This window comes from Grus americana, chromosome 2 (genome assembly GCF_028858705.1).
Source record: "Grus americana isolate bGruAme1 chromosome 2, bGruAme1.mat, whole genome shotgun sequence".
NCBI classification, from domain to species: Eukaryota; Metazoa; Chordata; class Aves; order Gruiformes; family Gruidae; genus Grus; species Grus americana.
In genome coordinates this window covers 7720015-7732321 of record NC_072853.1, presented here as the reverse complement: position 1 = coordinate 7732321, position 12307 = coordinate 7720015, and the positions used below count along the sequence as shown (strand labels likewise).

Sequence of the window (12307 nt, the reverse complement as noted above, 5' to 3'; positions counted from 1 at the left end):
TAATACAAAACCTGAACAAAATTATTTACTGTTTGAGGAACACTGAGTGTAGTTGGCTGTAGTCAAAGGAAGAAGATATATCAACAGCTGATAACAAAATTTGTTAGATCCATTTATTGAGCAGTCTATATCCCTGCAGATGAATGCTAAAATTAAAGAATTCCAAATGTTTCCTTATTGAACAATGTGTTAGGGAACTGGTCTTAAATTTCACAAGTATTTTTATTTTAAAGCTATTCTCACAATTACTTCCCCTTCTGGAGGAGAGATGCTGAAAAGGCACTTCATATCACATAAACTCATTCAGTTTTTGTTCTTTCACTGAAACAAAAGGAAATCTGTGAATTAACTGTAGTTATGATTTCACAATCAGACTAATTTTACTAATTCAGTCATCCAGTGAAAGGTGAAACTCAAAATAAAATGCAGTATAATACTAGAGAGAAGAATGTGGTAAATGAAAAGATAAAGTGGAGCTATTACTGAGGGAAGCTGGAAGGGAGTACCAGCTAGATGCTGTGCCTGCTGTGGTCAAGGGCAATAACTTAACTGGCTGGAAACAAATCCTAGAAACACAATGGAACTATAATAAAGTAGAAATGTCAAAAATTATTAATAAAGGCCAAAGAGGAAGTATTTAAGTAGTTTTCTATGGATGCATTTAAGTTGTATCAGTTGGTAAAATACTGTTTTAGTGGCAATCAATGATTAATACCTGTGAATTACTTCTAAACATTCACAAATGACTGCTGACATAGTATAATGTGATTCTTAGTGGCATTAGATTTTCTTTAAATGTTTTTCCATGAATTAAACTACTCAAACAGTGAGAGGTTTATAATTTACAAAATGCAGTGCTTAAGTAATATTTTGACTGTACACAGTACAGTACTTTTCAGTTTTTTATACATTAAAATTGTCTTCTGTAATTACTACACTATTTACAGATCACACTAGCACATTCTAATGCTTTTGTGAAAAGCTTCTTCTCCCATTCTCTAATGTATGTGACAGCTTCATAGAAATTAAGTGCTTCATTTAATATTTTTTTCCTCTCATACAGAATTGCAAGTATAAGTAATAAAATAATGTCGAGGGGGAAGAGTCAGGTTCCAACAAAAATAGTTTTCATGATGTTGTCTTTAAGGGATGCTGTGACATATGAGTTAGATTATTTCCACCCACTATTCTGGTACTGTTCAGTGTAGTGAAGCAAAAGATATTAAAAGAGTTGCTGATATTTGCTTTATTTAGTCTAGTCCATGGTGTAACCAGATTGAAAAAGAGCCTACAAGTTAATTACCCAGCTTTGGGAGTAAAATTATTCTTAACCACCAAATTACCTCTGCATTTAATGGGGAAGGGTTAACTTCCTTTCTTGGATTCACCACTGCCAGATTAATAAATTCAGGAAAATCAAAACCAAAGTGATAAAGGTGAAACAGAAATATTTTAAAATTTTCTCATGGCCATGATCTGGTTTAGGGCGGTAAAATGTTTCTTTGAGAGCAGGACTCAATGGTTTCAAGTACATAGGTGATCACTTTGTTGCTAAAGCATGTCTGGAGGTGACAATAATAGCACCTGGTTAGAAGCTAGGATTTACTGAGTATAACTACTGTATTTAGCTACTACAGTCTGTTTAGTAGAAAATACAGTTAGTAGGTACTTAAGGAGTAGGCTTCCCTCATCCAAAGAAATCTGAGATTGTGGATAGCATACTGATGTAAGATTCAGAAGAGTAGAGTTTCTTACAAACGTAGCAAAAAAAGAAAACCGAACATCTAGTGTCTCCTGCGATGCCTCAGTACTTGTGTATTTGCAGTGTCATAGTATTGTGTAGTTGGCTATGCTCAAAGGAAGAAAATATATCAACATCCAGTAACAAAACTTGTTAGATCTGTTTATTGAGTGGTTAAAGTCAGCAGATGTATGGAACTATGAATGCTAAAATTAAAGAATGACTGGGCCTGGAGGGTGGTGATCAGTGGTACAAAGTCCAGCTGGAGGCCAGTAACGAGCAGTGTACCCCAGGGGTCAATACTGGGTCCACTCCTATTTAACTGCATTAATGATCTGGATGAGGGGGCAGCGTACCCTCAGCAAGTTTGCAGGTGACATTGAACTGGGAGTAGTGGGTGATATGCCAGGGGGTCGTGCTGCTGTCCAGAGGGACATTGAAATGCTGGAGAAATGGCCTGACAGGAACCCTGTGAAGCCTAACAAGGGGAAGTGCAAAGTCCTGCACCTGGGGAAGAACAGCCCCATGCACCAGTATATGCTGGAGGCCACCTAGCTGGGAAACAGCTTGGCAGAAAAGGGCCTGAGTGGACACCAAGTTGAACATGACCCAGCGATGTGTGCTTGCTGCAAAGGCAGCTAATGGTATCCTGGGCTGCATTAGTGTTGCTGGCAGGTGGTGGTCCTGAAGGAGGTGATCCTTCCCCTCTACTCATCACTGGTGAGACCACCTGGAGTGCTGTATCCATTTCTGGGCTCCCCAGTATGAGACATGGGCATCTACTGCAGAGAGTTCAGCAAAAGGCTGCAGAGGTGAAGCGTATGGAGCATCTGTCCTGTGAGGAAAGCCTAAGAGCTGGCACTGTTCAGCCTAGAGAATAGAAGGCTCTCTTCAGTGGTGCCCAGTGACAGGACACTGGCACACATTGCCCAGAGAGGTTGTGGAGCCTTCATCCTTGGAGGCATTCAAAAACCACCTGGACGTGGTCCTGGGCAACTGGTTCTAGGTGGCCCTGCTGGAGCAAGAGGCTGGATCAGATGACCTCCAGCAGTCCCTTCAAATCTGAACTATTTTGTCATTCAGTGATTGCATTTCATAGGAGCAGTCATAGTGGCTCAAGCCTTAAGGCAATCTGGTTTAATATTCTGTCCCTCCATGTTTATATCATCTGATTCTTAGACTGGAAATGACTGCTGAGTAATTCCTTCTGTACTGCAGAACATCTCAAGTTGGAAGGGACCCATAAGGATCATTGAGTCCAACTCCCTGCTCCTCGCAGGACTACCAAAAACTAAACCATATGACTAAGTGTTGTCCAGATGCTCCTTGTACTTTGACAGGCTTGGTGCCATGACCACTTCCCTGGGGAGCCTGTTCCAGTGATTGACTACTGTCTTGGTGAAGAACCTTTTCCTAATGTCCAATTTGAACTTCCCCTGATGCAGCTTCATCCCATTTCCTTGTGTCCTATCACTGGTCACCAGAGAGAGGAGAGCAGCATCTCCCCCTCCACTGCCCCTCCCTTGAGGACGTTGTAGACTGCCATGAGGTCACTCCTCAGCCTTTTCCATTCCTTTGTTTCCATTGGATTCTATCACATAAGCCTCAGTTGTCCTTCGTAGTATGAAGTGCCTTAATTTACTTAATTGTTCCTTATATCTTAGCTGTTCTATACTGTTGGTGATCTTTGACATAGTTTGCACTTCCACTTCTTTATGTTCTTTCCAAATTAGGAATCAGGACTGTGAATACACAGTCAGGTAACAAAGTGTTCTATGTTCTCTTTTTTATTTTCTAAAATTGTTTTTTTACTATCCTGACCACTGGGCCAATCTTAATTGTAGATGTTCTATGGGTAGTGATAGTGCAGAATCTATTACTTTGTATAGTGTTAGGATATATAAATTTATATGTGTGTATTAACTCCCAAGTGTCCCCTCTTAAAATTTGCTGCTTTGAATGTTTTCTGTTATTCTCCTTTCCTTAACATTCAGGTTGGGATTCAGCTACAGGTTAGAGCTAGGCATCTGAATTCCTGTTATTCTTTATAGAAAGATAGTGCAATTACTTTTATTTGCTCCTTTTGTTCTGAAATTTGTCTCTAAGACAGTTGGTAGTACAATCCAATGCATTTCCCATAAGGAAAGGATCTACCATGAGAACCTTGTCCAGTCTTTCTTGATTCTGTAGCCAAACTTAATGTATACATACAGATATATACACATATCTTACTGTTCTTCACTGATGATTTGGCCTCAGTCTGGCAGGTTTCCTGATTCCAGAATGTTTGAAGGACTCTCTTTTTTTTAGGCTTTTTACAAATTCATTAAATTATCTCTGACCTGCTTTTCTGAGTATTTTATACTTGTTTCATTAGCATTTGTCCTTTGAGGTTGGAGATGGGTTCAGCTTTTCAAGTGATACCTCTTTTAATACCTCTCCTTATCCCTGCTGTTCTAGCCTTACTGAGCTCCTTTTGCCCTCTCTCAAGCTTTTTTAAATAATTGTTGCATATTTGCTCTGACTTCCCATGGGATTTCTCTAAATGTTTTCCCATATTGTGTATATACATTTTATTCTTTTAAATCTTTTTAAACATAATTTATACCGCTGCCTTTTTCAAATTAAGCAATACCAGAACTGATCTGTTGTTTTTGCAAAGGTTCCTGTTGAAGTGGTTCCTCAACATTTTGACTCAGTTTCTGTTCATTGTTCATGTCAATTGAACTTTTTTAGTTCCCTGATAACTTAATGAAATAACAATTTACAGTTTCTAAAAACTTGATCTTAGCATCGTACCCTGATATGACTCAAATCTGCATGGTGGGAATTGAATTCTCCTGTTACTGGGTTTCCTATTTCTGCACCTTTCTAGTGTCCAGCTGGATGCAGTAACCATTTGAGTGGTGTAATACAGAACTATACATTTCAGATTGTTTGTTCTTCCTGCAATAAGTTAAAAAAAGCATACAAGTGGTCTCCTAATATAGGAGAAATAGATTTCCCACCCATCACCACTCCAGTCCTATTAACTGTTTTTGAAATGCAGAAAAGATCTTCTCATCATGTGGTTCTGGTGTTCTAATTACTCTTAAGAATAAATCTATGCTGGCTATAAAAACTGTACTTTTTCCCCTCCCTCAAATGTTCTTCCATGTTTTTCAGCATGTCCCATTTCCTGCTATTTCACTTGCACCCTGTCTGAAGGATGCCATGAAGATTATGGCTAGTGATTCTCGAGTCTTTTTACTGACTTTTTTTTTACTTGGTATTGACTATTGTCTATGCCAGTAGGTTCATTTCCCTTTCTTTGGCTTCACTTGGAAAGTATCACATTTGCTATTTCTTTATATTACTTCAGCAGGCTGTGTCTGGGAACTTCACTGCTCACCCCTGCCCCCACTACAATGAAGTCAAATAAGCAGCTGGTACCCTGTCCTGAGGAGGCATTCTACAGATTAGCCAAAACCAAGTAATAAGCACAGTTTTAAATCACTTACTCTCTAGGCTTGTTTAAAATACTTTGTGACTGTGTTCTGATCAGTAATTAGAATTAATAAAGTCTATCCTGATTGTATCAAGTATTTATGTTTTTGCATTCTTCATTTAGTGACGCAGTTTTTCGAATACTAATTATTTGTGCTGAAATGATTATATCTTTCTGTAAGGTTAATTATGACTTCTTTGAAATGGGATAGGAAATCTTAAGGCCAAATCTGGATTTTGCTTTATATTGTTTAAGTTGGAAATTTCTACTGAAATCAAGACAGAGTATTTTCACTCAATTACTACTCTTGAGATTAATTAGATGATGGCTTGATAGGTAGAAAGGTAGTGTAGAGCTTGTGATTGTTTTCTTCTATGTATCTGTTACAGTATACAATAAGGGTTGTGACTTCCTTGGAACTAGTCTATATACCTACAGAACAGTCATTTAAACTCAATTATAGTCCATGGGGTGATCTCCTTATTAAAGGAGATGTCTAAAACATTGCTAATAGACATCTGGTTTAAAAGAGAATAAACGATGCAAATTTCTCACAGATTGTACCTCTAAGTCTCTCCCTTTACTACAGGGAGGCGGGGGGGGAGGATCCATGGATCAAATATTTTTGAAAACTTTCAGTTTCAGTTTAGGTTTCACATTTTTCATCCATATGTTAAGTGTCCAAAATAATGGAATACAAGTTAATGCTTTATCATGCTTTCAGAACTTTAAAACCAAATATACTGTTATTTCTTGTTGTTAAATACATGTAGAATATCAGGTTATATCCTATAATCACCCTGCACATTTATTACGTGTCTGAATGTTTCTTGCAACGGCTGGAAATCTCTTTAGAACCAGAAGCAAATGTAATTTTTCTGACCTGCTCAATCTCTTACGTGCAGTGTGATCTTTGGATTGCATTTAGAAGCTCACACAGGATCAGAAGGGAGTTGCGACTGATTCCTCTGTGCGGGGTTTGAGTACGATATAGCCTGACAGCTTCAAATTAACCTGTTAATCTATGATTGTGAGTTTACATACTAAAGTCAAATTCTAGTTGAAGTTGACTGATTCCAGCAAATTGGTTTGGGTGTCTCTGTATGCGAGAATGGCTCAAGCTAGTGAGCTCATCACTGAACCGCATGTCTAGTTTGTATCGTTCTGCATTTACTGCATAATGTGTGTAATTGGGTTAAAGCATACAGAAGAACGGCAAACTATAAACCCCTTCTAGACTCTGGCTGTAGCAAAACAAACTTGTCAGGATGTGGGGGAGGGAGGTGCTGGAAGGGAGGCCAAGGGCGTAGTATTTAATGGTAAGTGATCCATATATTCACAGGGGCCGTGGGGGAGTGCCTCCACCACCAGCAGGAGTACCGAGAGGGGCACCAGCACCCAGAGGAGTGCCTCCCAGTAGAGGACCAGTCAGTCGTAGCCGTGGACTTCTAGCACCCAGAGCAAGAGGAGTACCTCCACCTGCAGGCTACCGGCCCCTTCCACCGCCTCCAGCGCAGGACACTTATGGTGAATATGTAAGTCAAGCTGTTGTCATACTGTGTGTAAAGTGTGTAATTTTGGAAGGATGACCCTAACTATCACTTGAACTTCGTAGAATCTCTTTAATTAGTACCTAATTAAGTCTTGCACCCAGAATCTATGGCAAATGTGGTCATCTCTCATCATCTTTAGACTTGAACTGTTTCATATTAATAAAGCTTCATGTTGTATGTACTACCATAAAGACATTTATAGTGCATTTGGTAAAACAGTTATATACCTTTTAAATGTATTGTATTAGGTTTCTGCTTTACAAAAATCTGAAAAAACATTGTCAGATTTTTAATTATCAACTAAAACTGAGAATGATGTTCTACTCTTCTTCCTAAACCTATATTTGTGGTCATATAACTGTTCCATCGATTAGACAATTAAAATATTTTTATGAATGCTTCAGAAATGATCCTAAATTTTTAACGATGTACAATGTATCTCAATAAGCTGTACATGTTTATCTTGATTTTATTGTATTAAAAATTAAATCCAAATACTTTATATTGTATATGACTGACAACTATAGACAGTTAGGAATTGTTAGGGTAAATTTAATTTAAATTGAACTTACAGAGCAGTGACATAAAAGCTTATTAAATCAAGACTATTGTCATAAAAATGGATTTAGTCTTATAGAAAAATAACATTTTCAAGGACAATGCTTTTAATGCTTTATATATCTTAAAGCTTTTAGTGTGCCCTCTTTACAGCCAAATCTGTCTGGACTTTGTTCAGAAGAATTCCTGAGCTCCAGAAGATGTTCTTGCTGTTTAGACACTTTCTGCTTTTCTCAACCTTTTTTCTACCTACCTTATCCCTCTCTTCTTTCACTCCCCCAAACCCTCTAAATCAAATCTCAACTACTGTCCTTTTGATCAGAAACCTTATTTTCTGTATAACACTTGTAGCTTTATGGAGAAAGTTTAATGTCATTAGTACAAACATTTATAAACTTAGCTAAACAATCCAGAAGAAATTAATGTATCTTATTAATGTTATGAGAACTAATACTTGAGCAATGTATCTAAATATCCCTTTGCTATACCTGACTTGACTAGTCAAGGTGGGTACTGTAAATAAGTGGTTGTTTCACAATGCTTTCAAAGGAATTAGTCCTCATTAAACAGCCTGTTTCCAGGGCATACACTGTAGAATGCATGGTGATGTGGTAAAAAATAAACTTCAAGTAACTTCATATTTATATATATCTTCTGTTTATAGCCTGTGTATGTAGAAGTGGGATGGAAATAACAGCTGTTTAGAATACATCAGGATACTGATTCATACTTCTGAGAGAGAATAATTAGAAAATAGCACTAGAAAGAAACACAGTGCTCTGCTAAATAACTTAAAAAAAGAATATTCTCTAGAACTGGATCACTTATCTTCCAAACAAGATATCTTAACTGGGATAGTTATATTTAAAGCTGTAATTAATAAAGCAATGCTAGGTGGCCCATTTTAAAATTACTATATTTTTTGTCCCCTTTGTTAAAATAATAAAGTTTGGGTAGGACATGAACCATTTGTGTATGGTATGTTAAGTGTTAATGCATGGTATTTTTTTACCTGCCCATTTGTAGTACATCATCAAAGTGCCTTAACTGTATCTTTATAGATGAAGGTAATGTAGGAGTCAGTAGTATTTCTGTCTTTCCTTACTAATTGCTGTTTAGCCATTAGTATTAAGTGCTGGTTTGCCAATCTGAATATCTGAGCAGGGTAAGGTATCACTGTTTGCTGAGAAGCATCTGTAAAACGAGAACATCAGTGAGATTGTGGGTATCATAAGAAGTTATTTTAAGCACCATATAGTTTCAGAGCCTTGGGATATCCAGAGAGGTTACAGAGCAGCCTTGAGAACTTTCCATTGAGGACTGGAAAGTCAGCAAGGCTTCATGAAGCTTTTCATTCCCTTAGGCTTACAAGCCTCTCTGTACCTTTTAAAATAATGTGAAACTATGCAAGTTCAGGAAGAAGCAAACTATATTCTGGATGGAAGCCTTCAACCACTTGCCTTCTGTAACTCTGTAGGTATCTCAAAGATGGAGTACATAGTCCTTGCCCATTTCCTCTGTGGACTACTATTAAGTATGCTTTGTGACAGAAAATGAGGCCATCATTAAGTACGAACAGCCGCCATTTTCATTCACTCCCTTTGTTAACTTTTTGCTGTTGTCCTTGAGGCCAACTTAATCAAGATCAACAAAACTAGGTGACCATTGCTGTCCTGTGCTTGAAGCCTGTAGGGAAGTTGTCCTGAGCTTTCCCGGTGTGGAAAGCTTTACACAGGTCTGCCAGCTTTCTGGGATGTTTGTGACGCTGACTTTGGATGCTTTGTGTGGCCTTCTCTGCTGAAGTCATCCACCATATTGGACTAGCAGCAGTATCTGCAAGTTTCCTCAGTCCAATATAACTAGTTTTCCTGCTCCACTACTGCCACTTTGACTTAGGTATCTCTCAGCCCCAGGGTCCATTCCTCCTGAGACCTCACCATATTGTTAGTACCATGATGAAGATTTTGAAGCCACTAAATGACAGGTCCTTATTTTCTGTGAACATTCTTTTTAGTAGCTGTAGCATCAGCTTAGTCAATATCAAAAATTCTGGCCTTTGTGGCCAGCCAGTTTTATAATCACTGTTCTCACCTCACAACTGTGTGGTGTGATAAACTTTCTCTGAAGGGTAACACACCTCCCATTTTTATGTCCTCAACTGCTCAGGTCAGGAGAGAGCCTAGTGAGACAGGTGAAGCATGGCGAGGATTATTTTTATAATACTTGGATAAGGGAAATCGTACTAGATGGTTGCTAGATTTATTGAAGCACTTACAGATAGTTTCAGGGACATGAGTCTCTTAATTACATGAGAATTTTTCTCTACTCATTGAACCAAAGTGTGTAATAGATAATACTTTCATGTATTTTTAAGTTGATAATTTAGTCAACTATTCTATTCTAAGAAATAGAAATTGTATTTAATTACTAGCTGGAGATTTTCAGCTTTTCCATAATTTTCAATAAGCAGGAAATTAGTAAGAGGATGCTAGCAATTCACTGCTTTTTAATAGTGTCCATTCCTTAGCCAATACTCACTCAAACAAGTTAGACCATAACTGTTCACTCAGCTACTGTCTAGTAACAGTTGCTGCTCTCTGCCTCTTCCTGTTGTCCTCTTCTTACCAGCTTCAAACTTTGAGGCTTTTTCCAAATTAGCAACACTGCAGTGTGTCTGAAACTTTTTAGATTTTTATTTGCTGCTATTTTCATTTTTACAAAGGTAAATATTGTGCAAATATTTTGTAAGTATTTCAGTTCTGTACTTTGTATGAATATATTTGCGATCGTGCCATGTCAAGTACCATTTTGGCTGCTTAAATGTGTTAAATGAAAAGTGAGATTTATCTGAGTTGATAATCAGATTTTTTAGGCATTAATAACTGGGCTTTAAATGTGCATTTAAACATCGTTGCTGTAGCAGTGTAGAATGTCTGCACGGAAAAATAAAACTCTAGCAAGCTATGGCCAAGACTTGCTTCATACTATTTCAGAGAGCAGTCAGATTTAAACGTTCCTCCCTAGTGGGCGTGGGGGAAAGTTGTGGCAGAGCTTCAGATCTGTTTCTGGCAACTTTATTGATGTTTTCTTGTGTTCAGACAAGGGTTACCTCAGCGGCAGATTTTTCTAATGCGGTGACCACATGTATAATTTCTAGCGGTTAATGCTTCAATTAGAATCCTTCAATGAGATTGCTTTCTGTAATAAGAAATTGAATTAAGACAGAATGTCTACCAGTAAGAGACCTAGGGAGCCTTTCTAATGTTAAATAAATTGTAACTTGAAAAAGAACATTATGAACTTTTTCCAATTACATGCAAAGGTTTTTTTTAACTTAAAGATACAGATACAGGCTACTTAGGTGCACAGAACACTTGGACACAAGGGATGCTGATAAGACTTCAAAATCTGCTCTTTAAAAATCTACATTTTGTTATAGCCTGATTCTGGAAGATCCTAAAGCTTAAGATTACTAAGTTTTAAAAGTTTATAGTTCCTGAAGCATACATTTCTGCATATTTCCAGAAATACATTGCTTTTACTGGTGGAAAAAGCAGTGCTTCAGACTGAATTCAGATTTAAGCTTGTAATACTCATACAAAGTCTGTGCTATGAGACAATACTCACATTATGTATACTAGAAGATACATGTAGATACTGCCTTGGTATGAGACTATGCTCATACTGTTTCCCATGAGAAATGGGGAAGATCAAAAGACATTAGCATGCTGGCTAACAAGATCCTACCCAAACCATGAGCAGAAGGTGTGATGCTATGTCTCTTAAAGCTTCGTGTTTCTCCAGTAGAGGAAGGCCCTTGGTTCAAACTCCTGTTGCAGGTAGTCATATTCCCTTGGCTCTCTCTGGAGATGGTGTGCTGACCACCAGGACACTCGCTGTCCTAGCATATACAGTGTCAGGAGCAGTGGTTTCTCTCCTTTCGATTTTCCAAGAGATCCTTACAAATTTGTGGGAAGATTTAAGGGAAGTTTGTTCTCAAGTGACACTTGGCTGGATGGCTAAGAACAAAATCCATTTCATGATCCAGTGATTATTATAAAATATGCATGTATACGGCCATTAGTGAAAAGAATGAATGCAGTGTCTTACTACTTACTGATGAGAGCCCATTCAGCTGAATAACCTATAGCCTATTATTTAGTGCACTGCCCTACAAAGCTAGTGCAGATTCTCTGTTTTGATCTCCAACATTGAGCTTGAATTCCCTATCTCCTCACTGAGATCAGATTTAGTTTAGATTTTTAAAAAATGAAAATTAGGATTAATATGGAAGCAATTTCTTGGAGCTCTTAATACAAAGTTGATTTTGCATGGTGAACTATTCTCAAAGCATACTTTCTCATTAACATTCATTTTCTCACTCTTCATAGTTGAAGAAAGATCTGTAGGAAAAGAGCAAAAAAAGTGTACTGTATTAAAAAACCTAAGCTTTTTATTTACAGAGAAATGCTTCTTGGAGTTGAGGTGGCAAAATATTAGGCAAAGTAAGGACTAGTCTATATTATGTGAGACTTAAAAAAGTTTTTAAATTCTCCCTGAATAGAGTTCAGGTATAATCTTAGTGTCACTTTGCAAGAGTCACACCACACTTTAATTTCCTTTGGTCATCTGAATATTAATAGTTTTCTAATAACATGCACCATTTAATTTCAACATTAATTTTTATTTGCTTAGTTGTTTTGTGTGAAGCTTTTTGTTTGGATTCTTGGAAAAGGACTTGTAGCTTCATTCTCTAAGAACGAGAAAAATGATTTTTTTTGTCCATTTTGTCTCTTCCCATCTGTGGGTAATGTTGTGGTTTCCACTTGAGTATTATGCCTCTTTTTTAAAAATTTATTTACTGAGTTCTGGCTTTTCAGAAGTGTTAAGACTATTCTTAAAGTCAGGGCGAATTCAGGTAAGACTTTTGGAAAGCCTGTTCGTAACATGAAACTGCTATTTCTTGTC

General features: G+C 37.5%; 1 protein-coding gene across 4 annotated transcripts in view; it reads left to right on the top strand.

Annotated features, from left to right (window-relative positions):
* KHDRBS3 (KH RNA binding domain containing, signal transduction associated 3) overlaps nucleotides 1–12307 on the top strand; it is a 97446-nt gene that overhangs the window by 57352 nt on the left and 27787 nt on the right. For 2 of the 4 annotated variants that reach the window (XR_008575929.1, XM_054817250.1), the window contains exons 6-7: nucleotides 5103–5213; nucleotides 6571–6763. Coding sequence is in view for 3 of the 4 variants with exons in the window: in XM_054817250.1 (XP_054673225.1) it covers nucleotides 5103–5213; nucleotides 6571–6763 (304 nt within the window). In the remaining variant the exon portion in view is untranslated. The remainder of the gene's footprint in view (nucleotides 1–5102; nucleotides 5214–6570; nucleotides 6764–12307) is intronic. The other 2 variants (XM_054817251.1, XM_054817253.1) reach the window with 2 other exon arrangements.